Raw genomic sequence first — 21,394 nt, forward strand, 5'->3', positions numbered from 1 at the left:
ACTTACCTGCATGGCATCTACCTATAAGACCTTGTGATTCTCTTCTACCCACCCTTTAAGTTCAAATCCATTTATTGTCTTACAATGTATTTCATTCAAAATATGTGACTTTTAATTAATCACATCCTCATTTTTTATAGAGTGTATCTCCATAGACTGACGCTGATCCAGCTCATTTTTTTAAACAAATAATCTTGAAGATCCTGCTTTATTTTTCTATCCAAATATACCCAAGAAAACTCCCAATAATTGTTCTGTTCTCTACTGAGGCAATGACCCAGGAGCAGGGAAGGGTCATGGTGGTAAAAAGAAAACCAGTAGTCTTCGTGACTTCATTTTAATTGTTTAACTTTATTACTGTTGCACCATTTATACAATTACATATAATTTCAATGCATCCATTGTACATTTTTTTTTGTTTTTTGTTTTTTTTTTTTAATTTTTATGTTTTTCCATTTTCCAATGAGTGGCGTGTTGGTGTCTGTGACACAGAATGGAAGAGAAAACTGGAACTGCAATGAACGCAGACTTTTTTTATTTTATTTTTTTCATTTCCACTGACCAATAAACAGAACTACAGGTGCACCCAACCACGGACATGCATTAACTCGTCATGAGAAATCTAGGGAGGCTAAGTAGGATGAGAGAATGTTTGTTATTCCCAAAAAGACCAGGGGAGGAAAAATGGAGTATTGGCATCAAGATACATGTGGACAGGCTACGGTGGGCTGTCTGAAAGTTGGCATTCATCCACAACATTAAAAAAATATCAAAATAAGAAAGGCTGTAAATGAAAAAGAAAACACAGAAAATACTGCTTTCATAAACATCTGATTGCCTTGGCACAGCCCTGCGGGCAGAATCAAACGCATCACTCCCCACCCCCTGCCCCTTGCAGAAAGACAAGATGTTCAGATCTTAGTGGCAGGATCGCATGTGACCGCAGTTCAGGTACAAAAGATGTACTGCACTTTCAGACATTGATCTTGAAAATCCAGGGCTGATCGGTAGAGTTGACTGAAGGTATATTAGATATTTCCCCACAAAAATACTATTTGGATTCTCCCCACCCCCTCCCTCCCTTTGATGGGACCACATCCTTATTCTTGGGCAATACATATGATTACTTCCGATTTGAAACAAGTTAGTATAGGAGAGAGAGACAAGAGAGAGAGATAGAGAGACAAGAGAGACAGGTCGTCGTTAAGCTGTATTCTTTTTTTTTTTTTTTCAATAGGCTGTCCTTTGTTACTCTTTCACTGCTACGGTTTGATCGGAATTAGCTGCCGGGGTCTCGGCAGGTTTGACCTCGTCTGCGGGGGTTGCGGGGGCCTGAGCCTTGGGCGTGGAACTCGGCGCTTCCGTGGCTGCCGGCGTCTCCTTGGAGGATGGGGCAGCCTCAGTGCTGCTGGGTTTTGAGTCTGAAGCTGGGGCCCCGTCACTTTTCGTCTCCTGCGCGGCAGGAGCGGCGGGAGCCTCAGTCTTTGTGGGGTCCCCTCCCTCCTTGCTCTTGTCATCCTTGGTGGGGGCCGCGGGCTCCGCTGCCTCGGCCTCCGAAGCTTTGGGGGCATCGCCGCCAGCGGAGGGGCCTGAGGCGGCCGCCGGCTCCTGCTCAGCATCTTTGGGGGGCTCCGGCTTGCCCTCAGCCCCCTCCGTCGGCTCAGGCTCTGCCTTCGGGGCGTCTTCCTTGGCCGCCTCGGCGTCTTTCTCACCTTCCTTGTCTTCTGGCTTGTTGGCGGCGTCCTGGGCCTCCTTCTCCTGCTTCTCCTCTTTGCCCTCCTTCACCTCTGTGGTCTCGGCAGCTGCCTGGGTCTCATTCTCCTTCGGGGTTCCCTCCTCTTCTGTCCCAGCTCCTTCGGCCTTCTTGTCTTTGTCCTTGGCCTTCTCATCATTCACATTGTACCCCTTCTTCTTCTTGCTCAGTTTGCCTCCCATCTTGGAGTTCTGTAACAACACAACATAAAACAAAACGAGAAAGAGTTACTTGAAGCTCTAGACAGAAGGTCTGCATCCCCCCAATTCATGGGTTGACATTCTAAACCCATGGGTGACAGTATTAGGAGGCAGGACGGGGTGGGTGGCCTTCTGGAGGTGATTAGGACATGCTGGTGGGGCCCTCATGGATACTAGCACCCTCATAGAAGCAACCCCGGCACAGACCTCTCTGGCCCCCTTCCCCATGTGCCCTCGAAGCCAGGAACCAGCCCCCTATAATCTCAAAGCAGGTCCTCACCAGATACCAAGTCTGCCCACATCTTGATCTAGGACTTCCCACCCTAGCAGAACTGTGAGAAATCAATTGTTATTGTTTACAAGCCACTCTGCTGCTGCTGCTAAGCCACTTCAGTCGTGTCCAACTCTGTGCAACCCCATACACGGCAGCCCGCCAGGCTCCCCCGTCGCTGCGATCCTCCAGGCAAGAGCACTGGAGTGGGTTGCCATTTCCTTCTCCAATGCATGAAAGTGAAAAGTGAAAGTGAAGTTGCTCAGTCACAGGTGACTCTTAGTGACCCCATGGGCTGCAGCCTACCAGGCTCCTCCGTCCATGGGATTTTCCAGGCAAGGGTACTGGAGTGGGTTGCCACTGCCTTCTCCCACAAGCCACTCAATCTACGGTAATTAGCTACAGCAGCGCTAAGATGCTCGTCAAGTATAAAAACTGAAAGAGGCTTCTATTTACAAAGAGAAGGGTTCAAAACACTACTGAACCGTGCACCTTAGAATGGTAAACGCAGTAAATCATATGCTACAAGTATTTCATCACAGTTAAAAATAAAATAAAATTTAAACAATGAATCATTTAAAGTATCTGATCAGTAGTAAGCCAAGGACATACCCAGCTAAAATCAAAGAACAGTGATTAAAAAGACTAAGACCGTCAACTGCAAAGAGAAACGGAGCCACGATTTGTGTGTCTGCTTCCTCAAGTCCAGCTCAGACACCAAGGACTGAACAAATTGGCAGTGACAGCCGTTTTAGATTTATGGGAGAGCTAGTGAAAGGTGTCATAATTTTAAAACACATTCCAGAGAAATGACGCAGCTGGAAAAAACCACACAGATCTCAAATTTCGAGAAAATAATCTCAAGCTTCAAAGTCCACTATTCGTATATGCACTCACATCTTCAAAGACCAAAGGCAAGGAGGATTTGGTCTATCTCATTAAGAAGGACCCATTAAAGGAAAACGATTGCTCAGAAAAGAGTGTCACCAGTTACATCTGGTTTGTTAATTGTGTCAGACTTGTATTCATTGCTTTTCAAGGTATTTTTGGCTTAAAAGAAATAGTTCCATAGTAATATAACAATGTCCTTCATGATCAATTTCCTGATGAGAATTCAAACTAGATACTCAACTTTAATGGTCATTAACGGCCTTTTCACTCAAAAGTAAGTCGCCAACTTCCAGGAGGCTGACACTGACTCTGGTATAAGAACCTGAGTGTACTTGATCCTGAATCTTTCTCCTCTGGTACTAAAGCATTCATCCAAATCAATAATCGGCAATATTCTCTTTCTTCCCCACAAATAAGTTCAGGAGAAAAAGAGAGAGAAGAAAACGTACCCTGTGCTTTGCGTCCCCGCATACAGGTGACGCCTCTGGTTCTGTTTCAGGTCAGAACTGACCCCTGGCAGAATTATATTGTACTCTGTGATGTGGTTTTTTTAAAGTATTTTCCATTTAGAATAGAAAATTTTCTGCTTATTCATTCCATTCCTTGGACTCATGATTCAGGACAGTGATAACCTACATTTATCTTATTTAAGAGCTGGGTGTTAGATACAAAAGTGCTATTCTTCAGTCAAAATTTGTCTCACCATGATGTACGTGAATTTCCTGTCTGGAATGACTTTAATAGTTGGGGAGAAAAAAAAAAAAAGCAATAAACCAAAAGATGACGAAAATACTGTTCCTGTTCTCAAAGAAGACCTTTATTATGTTATCAAAGTAAGAATTTCTCTTATACACATTTCTTTTTCAAAAGGGAGTGACTTTGGTCATAACCTACTTCAGACATCCGACAGGCTATATTTGATTTAATTTTGGGTTATTTTTCCCTCAGAAGTGAGAGCACGCATATATGATAAAAATACTTTAAATGCACCTTTATCCTGTAAGCAATCACAAAACAATAAATGAAAATATGAAGAAATAAACTGGAGCAGTATTTTAAATTATAGTTTAAACTCTTTCACTGAATTCTAAATTACCCAGTGTGTATGAATGGTGCATGTCAAAATGTCAACTCTGATATTTCAAGATATTTTGGTACATTAGGTTAGAGCTGCCGCTGCTGCTAAGTCACTTCAGTCGTGTCCAACTCTGTGCGACCCCATAGATGGCAGCTCACCAGGCTCCCCCGTCCCTGGGATTTTCCAATTAAGAACACCAGAGTGGGTTGCCATTTCCTTCTCCATTGCATGAAAGTGAAAAGAGAAAGCAAAGACGCTCAGTCGTGTCTGATTCTTAGTGACCCCTTGGACTGCAGCCCACCAGACTCCACTGTCCATGGGATTCTCCAGGCAAGAGTACTGGAGTGGGGTGCCATTGCCTTCTCCAGCTAAGAAACAGAAAACCTGGCAGGTCTGCCTGGTAGAATCTCTTCTCAATTCCATAATAGAAACCCATGAACCGACTTAGAAAGTACAGAAGACAAAGTATAAATGTGGCGGGCATATGACCAAAACCAAGTGTCCTCTCTGAAATACTCAGCATGAAATTGTATACAGCTATCCCTAGAGACTTAGTCATGTTAGTTAACAAACTTAAAATCTACTTTACTAAAATTGGTGTTCTGAAACACAATTAGGGCCAGTCTCTATTCTTTGTTTCTGGGCAGGACATGAACAAATGTACATAATCAAATTCTAAGTAAGAAAGTATGTCTCCATTCCTACTGGTCTTTGAAAGTTAATAAACACTATCACTTTTTGCAAATTTTCCTGTGTTAGTTATAGTGAGGTATCAGAGGAAGTCTTATAGAATTCTCTAGAACACTGGAAAAGCAGAACAGTCTGATTATTTCTCAAGAAAATATGGGTGAAAACCTTGCCAACAACCAGGGATAAATTAGAATTCTAATTTCAAGTCTATTAACTGTTTCCAGGGGTCCAGGAGCAACCCTAATCCCAAATATGTTACTAAAGTATTTTATTTAATCTTCTCAACAGCACCATGAGATCATAAGTACACCATTAGTATCTTCCTGTTATCCCTATCCAAATTCTAACTAGCTGAGTTCATGGAGCAGCGTCATAAAAGAAAAAGGCCAAGTCCTACAAAATTAGGTGAGGCAGGGTGGCACTGTCTAGGTTGTCAGAGAACTCCACTGAGAAATTAGCAAGTGGGCAAAGTTCTCATCTCAGGAAGGGTATCCATCCTGAGTCACAAGGCTGGTGCAGATCTAGGGCAACTCAAGATGTTGACATGATTAGGACAAATTTCAGATTTTCTGGTACCTTCTGTCCCTGTAACTTTTTATCATCCCATTTGCTAATGGAGCTTTGTATCAAAATCCTAAAGAAATAAGGGGTGGTGGGCATATATTTTTTCTCTTATTTCTATCCCTTATAATTTTGAAAGAAATCAGTTGGTGTAGAAATTCAGAAGTTTGAACTTCTAAATTTAAAAAAAAAAAAAAAAAAAAAACAACAGTTAAATACACACACAAGCACATCAACTAGTAATCCATCCTGGAAGGTACTTAAACCCAAATCTTTCCCTGATAGCTCAGTTGGGAAAGAATCCGCCTGCAACGCAGGAGACCCTGGTTCGGGAAGATCTGCTGGAGAAGGGATAGGCTAACACAGTATTCCTGGGCTTCCCTTGTGGCTCAGCTGGTACAGAATACACCTGCGGTGTGGAAGACCTGGGTTTGATCCCTGGGTTGGGAAGATGCCCTGGAAAAGAGAAAGGCTACCCACTCCAGTATTCTGGCCTGGAGAATTCCATGGCCTGTATAGCCCATGGGGTCACAAAGAGTCAGACACAACTGAGCAACTTTCATTTTCAAGCTACAAAGAAAGGGCTAGGCGACCTTTGCATTTCTCCACATTGAGACATTTCCCAGCCACTGAGTGACATAGCAGGAAAACTCAGACCTGTGCACTGAACTAAGCTCTCCATCTTGATATGACAACCAAACGCTAAAGTTGATTTATTAGTTACAACATCTCAGAGGAAAGCAAACTCAGGAGTTGTCCCTTGAAATTACAAAAGAATTGTATGTTACAAGGGCCAAAATTACAGACCGATGGCTTCAAACTGGCCTAGAAAACAACTGACAACCAACAGCAAGAGACAGAAACGTCACTGTTTTTAACCTTGAAAATGTTGGACAGGACTTACTTCATGGAGACGTTGCACATGCCATTTCATGAGCCTGCAAAAAGGGCTAGTTCTTTCCCCATTATTTAATTTTGCAATTCTTAGATAATTATGTGCTTGTAAACTGTAAGAGAATAGCAGGCCACAGGTTCCACAAACACACTCTAGAATCAGGAATTAGAAGCACTGGGGTTAAAATATTTTTAAATGGCATCAAGATCTTTGGTATCTGTGTTTCAAGGATGCTCCTGCTGACTGCATATGCGTGGAAAAGAAGTTTGTGTGGTTATCTGTTGTCGCCATGTGCACATGAATGCTAAGTTGCTTTACTTGTATCCAACTGTGTGACTCTGTGGACTATAGCCTGCCAGGCTCCACTGTCCATGGGATTCTCCAGGCAAGAACACTGCAGTGGATTGACAGACATACCCTCCTCCAGGGGATCATCCTGACCCAGGGGTGGAACCTGTATCTCTAGTGTCCCCTGCACCGGCACCACCTGGGAAGCCCCTATGGTCACCTATTATCCCCATACTGCTAATATTAATATTAGTCTACTCCTTTGATTGCATTCTTTAATGTCCTTAAGATTCTTGAGGTTAGATATCTTTTAAAAATATAAACAGTCTATTATACCAAGAAATCATTTCCCAGACAGAAGTAAAAATTATGGATCAGTCATCAAATCTACTTCCTCCCAATCTGAGCGCATACTCAGAGTGATCATAGAAGAAACATCATTTTATCTCCCCACTAATTCTCTGTCACCTGGTCCATGGAAACAAGAAAAAAAACTCCCTCTCAGTTCTCAGGATGAACAGAATCCAAATTCTTCAATTAAAACTATTTGTTTTGCTCATATACATATGTGAAAGACAAAAAAAAAAAAACTGATCTACACTTTATCTCAGATGAAACTTTTCTTTTATAAAGTCTCAAAACATGTCATATTTTTCAGGTACTACGGTATTCAAAATGGCTCACAGCTGCCGTGTGACTTATCTGCTCCTCCATTCTTATAAAAGTGAGCCTCTATCTAGTTAATTAATCCCCCTTGGCTATATACACAAATACTCCAGAAGAATGAAAATTCTGCTCTTTGGTGAGGAGAGAAAGTGACATTCTAGCACTGGTATGTGATCAAAGCAACCTGGAAGGGAAGGTGGGGAAACAAGAGAGAAGCCATGAGAATCAGAGAGAAGATCAGTGGCGGGTATGAAGCCCCGGAGCCCAGTTCTTTGCCTACACCTCACATCAGGACTCAGATCACATCCATGTGATAGAGTACCTTCCTTGCCTCACCTTAAGTAAGGTAAGGCATTTTTTGGCCTCAGAAATAAATCCATGAAGTAAATAATAAATGGCCTCAAAATTAGATTTTAATTGTTTCTCCAAAACAAAATATTTGGAGGATTTTGTTGAGTCTTTGAGCTACCAAGTATTTATTTTCTTGTAAATGGAATTCCTGTTTACAAGGTAATGGTCAACGACCAAGTTGAATACTAATATATACCTACGAAGAGAAAAAAATGTAATTCTACATATCACCACTATTGCAAAGCTTAAAAGAATTTTCTTTGAGGCATTCAGGCGAAGAAATAACTTGAAATATTATATGGTAATAATGATACTCTAATAATAGACAAAGATAGTTGCTTCCACAAAGCTCTTCAAATTCTTTGATCCTTTTGCTCCAGGAAGGCCGTCAGAGAACACGGAAGATGGTCCTTAGCCATTCAAATCATCTAAGTTTGTGTTTATTTTGTACACACAATCCCAGGACATGCTAGGCAAAATTACATCTATATTAGATGAACCACAATTCTTACAAATTCTAATATGATCAACTCATATAGGAGTTTCTCAATATGTTTTTAAAGAACGTGCCTGCAATGCAGGAAACGCAGGTCAGAAAGATCCCTTGGAGTAAGGCATGGCAACCCACTCTAGTATTCTTGCCTGGAGAATCCCATGGACAGAGGAGACTGGTGCAGTGCATAGAGTCACAAAGAGTCAGACACAATTAAAACAACTGAGTACGCACATCAGCATAGCCTACCAAATTAAAACTTAGCTTTCGTTTTGGGAAAATAAAAGTAGAGAGGCAGAGGACAGTGTCATTTTGGAAAAATTATAAATATTTTCTTTACAACTCATATCAAAAACAAGCCACCTAGCACTCACTCACAGTATTATCATTTCCTTTGGAAGCAACCATTTTTGTTTTGTTTTGCTTTGAACTGAATTGAGCCTAGAAAATGGAATATTTCTTTTAAGAAAAAAAAATTTTTTTTTCATTTGCTTATAAAGGCCTGTATCTTTTCATGGATCCCCTTGCATGTTTAGAATCTGACTAGAAAATAGTTTTACCTAAGAAATCTGTCATGAGTTGCTTGTTTCCAAAATCAAGGGGTAATTCATTTCTACATCTATTGTAATGGAAAGCTATACCACACAAAACTAGGACACAGCTGCATTGTTACAGAGCTACTTAGAATGCAACATTTGAGAAGATTTTGTTTGGAGTTTATCATAAGTTGGGAAAGAGTTCCAGTCAGTTACAGATTTTTAATACCAACATCTTTGCTTTGGGAATATTAGCATGAGGTCATGGTGACTTTAATACAGTAAGAGCAAAGATTCACTGCGTGCTAAGTTGCTTCAGTCGTGTCTGTCCGACTCTATTCAACTCTATGGACTGTAGCCTGCCAGGCTCCTCTGTCCTTGGGATTCTCCAGGCAAGAATACTGGAGTGGGGTGCCATTCCCTTCCCCAGGGGATCTTCCCAAGCCATGGGGAACCCGAATCTCTCTTGTCTTCTACACTGGAAAGCGGGTTCTTGGCTTCTTCTCCAGGGGATTGCAAATCCTCCTCTTTACCTCCTTTTACTGCCTATGAATATCTGCTCTTCCTCTGGATCCAGTCATTCTCTGCACTGTAACTTATAGAAACTGAAGCCAAATATTCAATCCTACAGGCTTCTTGAGTAGGACAGCTTCAGAGGCAAGATAAAAGATCTAGCAGTGAAGGATTTAAATCTTGACTCCATCCTGCACCAAAGGCAAAGCGATGGTAGTAGCAACTGGAAGCCCACTGGGATAGTTTCCCTGTTCCCAGCTAAGAAAAGGAGCCCACTGGTAGACTATGGGAGTGGAGTCACCGAGCCAACCTGGTGCTGAGTAGTCTCTATAGAAAGCGGTTCCACCCCTTCCACTGACTAAGGTTCTCAAATAACCTGGCTACCATGTGAAAACACATGGCTCGGCCACTCTGCTCATATATTCCTTTGCTTTCCATCATGACAACTGTCTGTGTTTTAAGACACAGGAACTCAAAACCCTACCTACCAGGATAGGACTTAATCAATATTTTAGCCATTGTGAAAGTGTTATGATTTTCCAAAAAAAAATAAGATGTTTCTGGGACTCCTATTTACTCTTTCCTTTCTTTAGTCTGAAATAAAGCACTAAGTAATCTGGTTGTGTTCAGTGAGAGAGAATGGGGTAAATATTGAATTCAAAGGAGTTTTAAGTTGGAGAAATAATGTTGTCATCACCAACTTTAAAATTTCAGTTCTTAGAGGCAGGTCTAAGGAATAGCATGCCACTGGGCATACTAGAAGCAAAGAACTCTCAGGAACCATTCTGCATTCTGAAAGGAAAACTATTGGTGATTAAATGTAAAATGTTTATCTCAGCCCATGTACTGAATTGTAGATGTTCTGATATGCAGATGATCACCATCATTTAGGTAGCATTTTATTGGTTACATTCATTAGTTGGCTTCCCATATCTTCAGATGAAAAATGCAAGTCCCAAGTATAGCACTGACTCTCTTCAGAAAATGCAACCTTGCATAATGTCACAGTTTCTAGGCATTAACCACCTGGAAACCACAGGGATTATGTGTTTCCTAGATTCTTCCTACAATGACTACATACTTCATGACATTTTCCAGTTCCATTTCTCCTTAGCATAATTCTGTATTTTTGTTACTTTGTCAGTGAACAATGATGCCATTCTGTGACAATGAAAATCACTGGCATACATTAACTGGTATATAAAACAAAACAAGAAAATGATTAACAGAGTATTTCTCCATATGGCCTGAAGGTTACAATATTATGACTTCAATGCAATTCCCTATTTATAGCGCTCTCTGCACTATTATATAGGCATTTTTCTATATAGGACAGCTTGAATCATACAAAGGTCCCATCCACTGCCAAGTTTCTACTTTGAAAATACGAATTTGGATTAATTAATCACTTCATCTAGAACCAGGAGACTATAAAGTTCTTAGGGATAATGTCAAACAGATTACAGTGAAAAAGATGACGCCAAGTCTATGGCAAAACCTAACATGAATATACAACAGTATGTGTCGGAGACTGAAGTGTCATTTCTGGTTTGATTGCTGCTTCATCGTGTGATCAAGATGAAGAATAGTGTCTCCTTTTGATTCTGTTTCCATCTGTGAGGCAGATATATTTTCTGCTGATTATAAGAGGGAAACAGAATCAAAAAAAGACCGTTCGTCTTGATCACGTCATGAGAACCAATCAAGATTTCTTGACGAAGTTAACCATGTGGTCATAGCAAATTAAACTGTGTCACTCTGCAAATTCAGGGCTATAAAAACTCAACAGGTTTCAATACAAGACAATCCAATTATTGTTTTTTTAAGGTAACATACAAAGTTAGAACTGACTCATAAAATGCATCTGCAGACAAATATCACCAGACATGCTGGTTTTATAATGATTCTGGCTGAAAAAAATCCAAGTTTTGATCAAACCTACCTGCATTTGCTTCAGGTAGGTTTGATCAACAACTTTGGTTTTTTTCTTTCTTCACCTTAAGGAAAGAATTTTAAAAGCATGGAGAAACACAACAAATTCAAAATACATTTACAATAAGAGTAGAGGGGAGGAAATCTAAAACATGATTGTTTATGTCCAGAAATTTCTGTTTTTAATAAATGACCTTTCAAATGCCAAAAGTTTTATTCTAAAGAGGAAAATGAAATAAAGATAATATTGCCCATGTGTATTTTCAATATTCCTACCAGGGTGCACTATGTCATAATGATTTGCTCTTAGGTGTTATCAATGCCTGGTGATAATGTCCATTGTTGGAATTGTTGTCGGTATCTGATTCAATGAAAGCTTCCATTTGGTAACATCACCAACATTTAGGGATGGGAATGTCCTCCAGGGAGAGGGTACTACAGTAAGAATTGTCAACCCATGTCTAAATTTCTAAGGCAAACCTATTAAATACGAGTAAAAGTTTAGTATCTTTAAAGATCTCTCATCAAAAATTCAACACGCAGGGGCTTCCCTGGTAGTCCAGTGGTTAAGTCTCCGTGCTTCCAATGAAGGGGGTGTGGGTTCAATCCCTGGTCAGAGAACTAAGATCCCACATGCTCGGATAAAAACAAAAATCCAACATGCGGAGTTGACTTAAGAACTTAAAATCTTCAGAAATTATTCCAGATTTAAAAATAGACTTGCTCTTTAGTAGGAAAAGAAAAATTTTTTCAAGTTAAGTAAGACACAGCAGAGAACACATAAGAGCAAAAAGTCTACTCTAGTCTAGCACGAGGGTTCAGTTCAGTTCAGTCGCTCAGTCGTGTCCGACTTTTGTGACCCCATGAATCATAGCACGCCAGGCCTCCCTGTCCATCACCAACTCCCAGAGTTCACCCAAACTCATGTCCATCGAGTCAGTGATGCCATCCAGCCATGAGGGTTACACATACAGAAGCAATTAAAATGAGACAGCAAAAAATTAGTTTTCCCAGAAGAGATGACCTTTAGTTGAAGTTGGGAGACAGACAAGGTGGAGTTGGAAACAGCAGAAATAACCAAAGTATTTATACACTAGAACTTACTCTGTCTGGGACTGTCTTACTATTTAATCTTTACATATATTAACCCATTAGCCCATAATCTCATCAATCCTATAAGAAATTATTACCACTTCCACTTTATCACAAGGAAACTAAGCCAAATAACCAGAGAAGGCGATGGCACCCCACTCCAGTACTCTTGCCTGGAAAATCCCATGGCTGGAGGAACCGGGTAGGATACAGTCCATGGGGTCTCAAAGAGTCGGACACAACGGAGCGACTTCACTTTCACTTTTCACTTTCATGCACTGGAGAAGGAAATGGCAACCCACTCCAGTGTTCTTGCCTGGAGCATCCCAGGGACGGGGGGAGCCTGGTGGGCTGCCGTCTATGGAGTCTCACAGAGTCGGACAGGACTGAAGTGACTTAGCAGCAGCAGCAGCAGCAGCAGCAGCAGCAAGCCAAGTAACCTACCCAACATGACACAACTGGCACTCTGGAAACAGTGGTGTGAAGCCACACACTCTGTCTCTGGAGTGAGGTCTCTTAAACACTATGATAAACTGCCTTGAAAGCTACCTTTCAATGAAAATGGGGAATTGGAAAGCATTTATGTTAGAGCAAACAAACAGGATGCTTTCAAATTGTGGTGTTGGAGAAGACTCTTGAGAGTCCTTTGGACTGCAAGATCAAACCAGTCAATCCTAAAGGAAATCAACCCTGAATATTCACTGGAAGGACTGATGCTGAAGCTGAAGCTCCAATACTTTGGCCATCTGATGCAAAGAGCCAACTCATTGGAAAAGACCCTGATGCTGGGAAAGATTGAGGGCAGGAGGAGAAGGGGACGACAGAGGATGAGATGGTTGGATGGCAACAACAACTCAATGGACATGAATCTGAGTGAACTCTGGGACACAGTGGAGGACAGGGAGCCTGGCGTTCTGCAGTCCATAGGATTGCAAGTCAGACACAACTTAGTGACTAAAAAACAAACAACAACAGCAACAAATTCTTGACTGAAGAATCTAGCCAAGAGTGTATGAAAAACTTATTTACACTTTGGAGCTAGGTGAGGACTTATCTACCTGGAGGGAGGGGTGATGGAACATAATCTATCAAGGTTGCCTAACAGAATGTTTATACCTACGTGGCAGAAAGCAGAAAACCAGATTTTTCCAGAAAAGGGGTGGGGGGGGGAAGGTGTCAGAAGTCAAGAAAGAATTTTAGGAAGCAGCTTGGAGGAGTTAGATTCTGCTACAAAATGAGTTTTTAAAAAAACAAACCAAGAACAGAAATTGTGCAATTTGATCTTGTGATGAGTTGTTTACTACTGACCCTGGAGTGACTCAGGTAGGAGTGAAGACATTCACCTCTTTGGAAAAGGCTCAAAAAGGACATGAGCCAGAAAAGATATCTACAAAAGCCCACACTGAAGGGTTCTGGTGAAGTGAAAGCAATCTCAGGGCAACAATTTACAGTTTTGTCAATATTGGATTTTATTTGCTTATAAGGATTTGGAAAAACTGAAAATACATATGGGAAGATGGGATGAGACAAAGAATAAAGAGAGAAACTAAAGTGGAAAGATAAAGGAGAAATAATGGACAGGGCACAGTTCTTAAAGACTGCCAGTCAAGATTAAGCTTGGTAAACAGGAACCCTTGCTATACAGATGGAGGAAGGAGAGGGGTTAAGTGAATTTCAAATCCAGTGGTTTTCCCAGACTGGCCATCGGCATAGCTCTCTTTTAAGTGCATGTAGTCAAATCCGAATTATTCCAGACCAAAGACTCAAAGACTCTCTAGAGTCAACATGAGATCACGTGTCTTGGAAATAGCCATTGACCTAAGGTACTTTATCTTCTCAGTTCTTTCATGTAACAGTTAAGAGATTTCTCAAGTACTGGAAGGAAAAGGACTGATATTTCATCAACTAAAATGTGTGAAAATGCTAAAGAATGAATACAGTGACCACTAAACCAAGAGAGGCCTTATTGTGAAAAATCTGATGTGCAAAAGGAGAGCAAATAGGTTTAGTGGATTACAAAGGAGTTTAAGAGTTTCTTAGACAACAAATGCATAGTTGATATCTAGACCCATATTTTATGTAAATATAAAAATGAAATTAATTTCTTTTTTGCTAAAGCCAAAATTTATTTATTTATTTTTAATGTTTACGTTGGAGTACAGTTGATCAACACTGTTGTGTTAGTTTCTGGTATAAAGCAGAGTGACTCAGTTTTGCATATACATGCATCTATTCTTTGAAGGCAGGAGGAGAAGCGACGAGAGGATGAGATGGTTGAGTGGCATCATCAACTCGATGGACATGAGTTTGAGTAAGCTCCAGGAGTTGGTGATGGACAGGGAAGCCTGGCGTGCTGGGGTCGCAAAGAGTTGAACACGACTGTGCAACTGAACGGATTCTTTTTCAAATTATTTTCCCATTAAGGTTATTACAGGGTATTGAGTAGAGTTCCTTGTGCTGTATGGTAGAACCTTGTTGGTTATCGATTTTAAATATAACAGTGTATACAAGGAACGTTAATTCTTAAGAACCTAATTACTACCCTATTATTTCCTTATTATGCAACCTAGTCTTAGATAAGCCTCTATTTTTGGTTATTTATCTATACCATCATTTCTTAACCCTTTTACATTGTGTTGTATTGTGTAGGAAGTTTTAGCAGTAAGATAGACTGGACCCCATTTCAACATCAACCTGTAGTCTAACTTCAGATTTATTCAATGTAAATATAATGATATCAGAACAAAGATTCAGTTTTCAAGTTATAGGCTCAGAAGATGAGTTTATACAACCGTATAAACTGAGTTATATAAACTGGGCCTTCACTTAGCAGTAGAAATAAGGCTAAATTAAAACTATTAATTCCATTAAATGGGACATGGCCAAGTTCCAGGGATCATCCATGATGAGAAACTCTAAAGCATTAGAAGCCATCACATAATTAAAATGAGAATACACAGAAACTACTGCACTAATATTGACAAGGCATTTTTTAGATTACTATGTGTATATTGTAAACATCAATTTTTCAAAGTATATCTCCTAATTTATTCTACAAGCTTTGAGCATAAAACCCTGAATTGATGCTGTTGTTATAAATATGGCAGATGATGGTTAAGCTTGTCTTGGAATAACTAAATGCAGGCCTCACGCAGAGGGTTTCTTATCACCCCACTTTTAAAATATGCTACCACACAGAGCAAACACTATCAGAGGACATGTATTATTCATTCTCATCAATTGTCTAATATGCTTTTAGAGTCTGCTATATACACACATCGTTATTTATTTGCACTTAACGGGTGAGGTGGTCCTTTCAAAAGCCATGCTTAACTGCATCTAACATATGAGTTTAAATGAATCACCTGCTCTTTTAGTCAATAAAGCTGGTAAAGGAACAACAATCAGCCCAGGAAATGCAAGCCACTGAGATCACTTCTGAACCATTCCTCTCTTCCAAAGACCCAGGAAACTAGCATGTCTGAACTCTCAAAAAAGAGTTTTTAAAGCACAGGGAAAAAACTTACAGGAGCTAAGATGGATTAGACAGACCATGATGGGCTCTGGAGCTGTACCAGACTTGCTCAGTGTGGCTCATCTGACAAAAAGAGGCTGGTGGCCAAGGAGACAGAGAGGCGGCCACCTACACTGAGAAGAACTGCAATTTCATTCCAGTAATTTCTACATCCAATCATAAAGGGAGGCCTACACTCTCTGCGAACACCCAAAATCACCATATATCGACATTTTAATGTGTCTTTTTCTTCTCCCATGGCACCAACAGCAAATGCAGTATTTCCAGACCACTTTTGATGAAAATCATTCTAAAATTCTCTATACGCATCCTTGATTTTTATTTTATTTTTAACTTATTTATTTTAATTGGAGGCTAACTACTTTACAATATTGTAGTGGTTTTTGCCATACATTGACATGAATCAGCCATGGGTGTACATGTGTCCCCATCCTGAACCCCCCTGCCACCTCCCTCCCCATCCCATCCCTCGGGGTCATCCCAGTGCACCAGCCCTGAGCACCCTGTCTCATGCATCGAACCTGGACTGGCGATCTATTTCACATATGATAACATGCATGATTCAATGCTATTCTCTCAAATCATCCCACCCTCGCCTTCTCCCACAGAGTCCAAAAGTCTGTTCTTTACATCTGTGTCTCTTTTGCTGTCTCACATATAGGGTCATCGTTACCATCTTTCTAAATTCCATATATATATATACGCATCCTTGATTTTTAAACAAAGAATCTGCTTTTTTTCTTGGTGTTGTGCTTAGCACAAATAGGGATTCAGTAAACATATTCTGAATTAGGATACAATGCATTAAATCCACAGGCAAATAGTATGTGCTGTATCTGTCTTCAAAAGGCTACTGCAATAGAATTTAAGCAAGAGTGTAACATTTAATGTCATCTGTCATCTGCCCTCTCCATACAAATCAAGTTTATTTCTCAAAACCTCTCAATCAAACATTCTATCCCAAGCTGTCCATGTTCATACTCCCTGCCACGCTTTTGCCTTCTTCAAAACTGAGCATCTTGGCTACTTAATGAAGCACTGAAGAGACATTAAAGGTTTGAGTCTCAGGGGGCTGTGAGATTTAAAAACAACACAACTGAGGGGTATTTCTTCCTAACCACGCAACTACCGAAAAAGAGACTGTCTTTTATTCCCAGACCAGGCATATGGCAAAAGCTCATCCTTCTCAAGTAATGAATCAATGGGAAAAAATTCTAATTAAAGCAACTAGAATTCAATACCAGTTTGTTCCTTATTCATGATGTCATTTGAAGCAAAGTCACTCAAATTTTCTTTTTGGTTGATATTTCAATATAATGTGTCAAACAGTAGTAGTGAAATCTGTGTATGTAGAAATCACCAGTGAGGAGCCTGTTAAAAATGTAGAACCAGGGTCTCGTTACAGAGGTTAATTAGGGGGTCCAGAGTGGGTCCCAAGAATCTGTTTTTCAACACATTGAGCAGGTGGAGCCAAAGCTAGTGAGTCAAAGTCATTATTGAGAAATATAGATATATGGAGTTGGAAGAGACACTGAGACAGTTAAGGGATTTTTCGCCATCTGTAAAAACTGAAATATGAAACCAGTGTGATTACTGGTGGTTACAAAGCTAAAAGCAATCACGGCAGAACATCTAGCTGGGTCTAACCCGGAAATAAGGGTGGAGAGAACAGGGTGGTATCAGCCCCAGTGAATGAGCCATTTTGTCTTTGAGTTCTCTTTGCTACCAGAATTATCTGGGCTTATTCTCCTTCTCCCAAACGTCCCAGTATTCAATCATCCCCAGCCTTCCTGGTGGCTCAGATGGTAAAGAATCTGCCTGCGATGTGGGAGACCCAGGTTCGATCCCTAAGTCGGGAAGATCCCCTAAAGGGCAGAGCAACCCACTCCAGTATGCTTGCTTGGAGAATTCCATAGACATAGGAGCCTGGCAGTCATGGGGTTGCAAAGAGTCGGACACGACTGAGCGAGTAACACACACACACACCAGCGCTCTGACCACCCCCTCCCCACCACTCTCCTCCCTGGGCCCCTCTCATTTTAGCCATGTGGGACACCGCACGAGCAGCCCACTTAGAAGAGCAAGGCTACTTCCCTTGTTACCCTAGCAACTCTGCCCATTACTGGAGCAGAAACACAGCTCAGTGGATATTCGGCTCTGTAAACTCCCTTCTTACATAACATCAGGTTTACACTGTTGTTCAAGGTTTACAGTCCGCCCTGTTGAGACAATACCGTTTTCAGAAGCATCCATTTTATGTAATTGAGAGTTCACGTTTCAGAAAACAGGTTTTCCTTTTTTAGTTTCAAACAGAACTTTGATGGCTTGCCAATGAGTTTTGAGACCTGATCCAACACTCTGTGGGGGAAACTGTATGGGCAATGGGGTCAGCAGGCCAAGTTCAGCTATGTGAACTTGGGCATGAACATTAACCTCAGCAAACGCGCCTCAACCATAAAAGAAAAAAGAGGGAGAGGAGGTTATTAATGGAGAATTTTCAGGAAAGGACATAGTTCAACTAAAAACACACAGTAGGTATTCAGTAATTTTTTTGTTTACTCTTTTACCTAAAACCATTTCTCAGCTGTGTCAATATATAATACAGAGTAATCTTGAATTTCAAGATTAAGGGAAACAGAGGTGTATACAAATTACTATATTCAAAACAGGCAAAAAAAAAATGAAAATGGATCCAATTGTAATCAAACTAGTAATCACTTCCGTTAATGTTTACATTCTATATTGAAGCCCGCAATATCCATTCTATAATCTGTAGATTTTAAAAGCAATAAATGTTACTATATGGGCAAAATCTTAAAATGATGAGAATAGATGTTGGTTCTTGGACATGAGTCCACCTTCTCCCCAGGTTACTGGCCTCCTGAATAAAGCAATCTTTCCTTCCCAATCAACAGTCTCTAGTATTGGCTTTCGAGCAGTGAGCAGCCAAACCTGAGTTAAGTAACACTGGGAAAAGATGAATGCCAAACCGGAACACTGAAGGACCAAGTGTGCCCAGCATACATGAGAAAATGCTACAGGGAAAATCAGAAGGGACAAAGGGTCTTAAAATGTGCTTTAAAGCAACCTTGGGAGAAGGGAGAGTCTTTTCCTGACTATTTTCCTCTCTTACTGCTTTAGACTGAGCAACTGTGGTGAAGAGCCATACAGAGTACCCCTGTTTTGCCCACTTCACCTGTCTGGAGTTCACACCATAAGAAGGAATGAAGTTTGGGCACATGCTACCCCATAGATGAACCTTGATGACATTACAAAATGAGCCAGACATCAAAGGACAAACACTGTATGATTACACTTATATGAGGTGCCCAAAGGAGTTAAATTCATAGAGACAAGAAACAGATGAGAGGCTGCCAGGGGCTGGGGGATGCTGATGGTAAAGGGGAATTTTTACTTAATGGGTACAGAGTTTCTACTTGAGACGATGAAAAAGTTTCAGAAATAGAAGTGGTGATGGGTGCCCAGCACTGTGAATGTAATTAATACCACTGAATTAACTGAACACTTAGCAATGGTTAAGTTGACAAATTTTATGTGGTATGTATTTTTCCATAATTTACTGCTGCTGCTACTGCTAAGTCACTTCAGTCGTGTCCGACTCTGTGCGACTCCATAGATAGCAGCCACCAGGCTTCGCCATCCCTGGAATTCTCCAGGCAAGAACACTGGAGTGGGTTGCCATTTCCTTCTCCAATGCATGAAAGTGAAGTCGCCCAGTCATGTCCGACTCTTAGCGACCCCATGGACTGCAGCCTACCAGGCTCCTCCGTCCATGGGATTTTCCAGGCAAGAGTACTGGAGTGAGGTGCCATTGCCTTCTCCATTCCATAATGTAATGGAGTTTTAAATGTAATACACAAACTATTGAGTGTACACTTTAAACAGGTGGATGTATAGTATGTGAACTACATCTCAATAAACTGGTTACAAAATGATAATATCAATAAACCTTTTCCTTAGGAATATCTTATTCTTCACCTACAGCTATAAAATAATACATTTAAATACAAAGTAAAGGAAGGAATTACCAGATATCTTTTCTAGGTCTCAGGAAAAAAATTCAGGCAAGAAGCCAGTCACTTCTTTATTTTTGCCTATAGACTTAGAAAAGCAAGCTAAGAAAATCCAATTGTCTGAATCCATAAGCATGTTTCTTGGGAGTTGGACAGGTCCTAGGAAACGTGGCATTGAGTTCTGAGCCACACCAGCATCATGCTAAGACTCAGTCTGTTGACCAAGTGCTAAATACCATCCCAACATGGGGAACTTATAACAGGCCACCCATTTCATGCCTCAGTGGAATCCCTCTGGGGCCGTTCAAGCCACACAAAAGTTCACCTGAATCGCTCTCCCTCAAAAAAGAACTGACACCACTCCTTGTGAACCTAAATCTTTATGAGTATCTGTTAAGCCTGAGCTTGAGTCTCACCATAACCAATGCTGGCTGCTTATGTTAAAAAAGCCCCGTTACTCCCCAGGGCTTGGTTATTTCATTTGTAATATAAACAACTAGAACTATATCCCTTATATCTATAATCTTTCATCTTTACCCAAAGAAGCTGTAATAATGCACAAACTTAATGAGATGTTGCTGAGTACTCAAATCTGCTAATGCGTATATTTCAAGAATGCCACTAACGCCCAGGCACTGTGCTGGATGGCCAATGGGAAACAAAGTCAACTCTGACAGCCCCATCTGTTAAGTCCAGATCAGAGGAAAATTCTTTCTCTGAAAAAAGTCAAAGGTAATGCTAACTTGTGGGCTGGATGCTAATGGTATAGCTTAAACTATTTCAACAAAAACATTTCAGCTCAATTTATTTTGCAAAAGTTAGAGCAGAAAATACAGAAGTAGGGACCAAAATCTTTGCCAATGAGGCTTTCTTTGGGGTGCCGTTCAAATTTTTTCCACAGTATCTGAGATGCAGACCAAGGTGGGAGCTGAAAGGACCAAGAAAACCACTAAAAAGGGGTGGGAAAGCATGCTGATACCAGACAAAGGAAAGACGAGGGACACCTCTGACGTCAATGACAGATACATCAGGAGTCACTCAGTCGGGCACAAATTCCTTCTGACCAGGAAACCAAGGGTCCCATCTGTGCACTCATCCCGTGTCTCCTAGATGCGGGTACCTGGAGTTCAGTCTATAATGTGTTCTGATCTATAGGACGTTGCTAAATGGAATACACCAGTGACGGTCTGAGTCTTAAGCAACCCAGGCGTTGTGACAGATACATTTGATGAGAGGTGTGCTGTCTTAATAAGAAAGTCAAAGGCAAACATAGTGTCCATTGAAAACAGAAGGTGGCAGTGATAGAGAAGATGCATTAACGTGTCAAAGTTGACCTGATTTAGACAAGCAGGAAAAAGTAAGCCTCACTAGAGATCCTGAGGCTTCATCCCCACCACCAAGCTTGCACTCCCACAACTTCCTGCCTGGTAACACTTTCAAGGGTACTGGGTAACAATTACCACACTTCCTGACTGACACTAGGCATCAGCGTGGGGCAAGAGATTTCAAAAGACACAAGAGCCTTAGTCTGGCACAGGTACCACAGATGCTACACTACTCTTAAGATCCCTACATCCCAACAAGTTCCGTTCCAATCAGTTCAGTTCAGCTACTC

General features: G+C 40.9%; 1 protein-coding gene across 2 annotated transcripts in view; it reads right to left on the bottom strand.

The window, feature by feature from the left end:
- Window positions 1–331: 331 nt before the first annotated feature.
- The window catches only part of BASP1 (brain abundant membrane attached signal protein 1), a 54,805-nt gene continuing 33,742 nt past the window's right edge, over window positions 332–21,394 (bottom strand). For both annotated transcript variants that reach the window (XM_069556121.1, XM_069556122.1), the window contains exon 2: window positions 332–1,944. In XM_069556121.1, coding sequence (XP_069412222.1) covers window positions 1,249–1,935 — 687 coding nt within the window. In that variant the 5' untranslated portion in view covers window positions 1,936–1,944 and the 3' untranslated portion in view covers window positions 332–1,248. The remainder of the gene's footprint in view (window positions 1,945–21,394) is intronic.

Source organism: Ovis canadensis, chromosome 16, assembly GCF_042477335.2.
Source record: "Ovis canadensis isolate MfBH-ARS-UI-01 breed Bighorn chromosome 16, ARS-UI_OviCan_v2, whole genome shotgun sequence".
Taxonomy (NCBI): domain Eukaryota; kingdom Metazoa; phylum Chordata; class Mammalia; order Artiodactyla; family Bovidae; genus Ovis; species Ovis canadensis.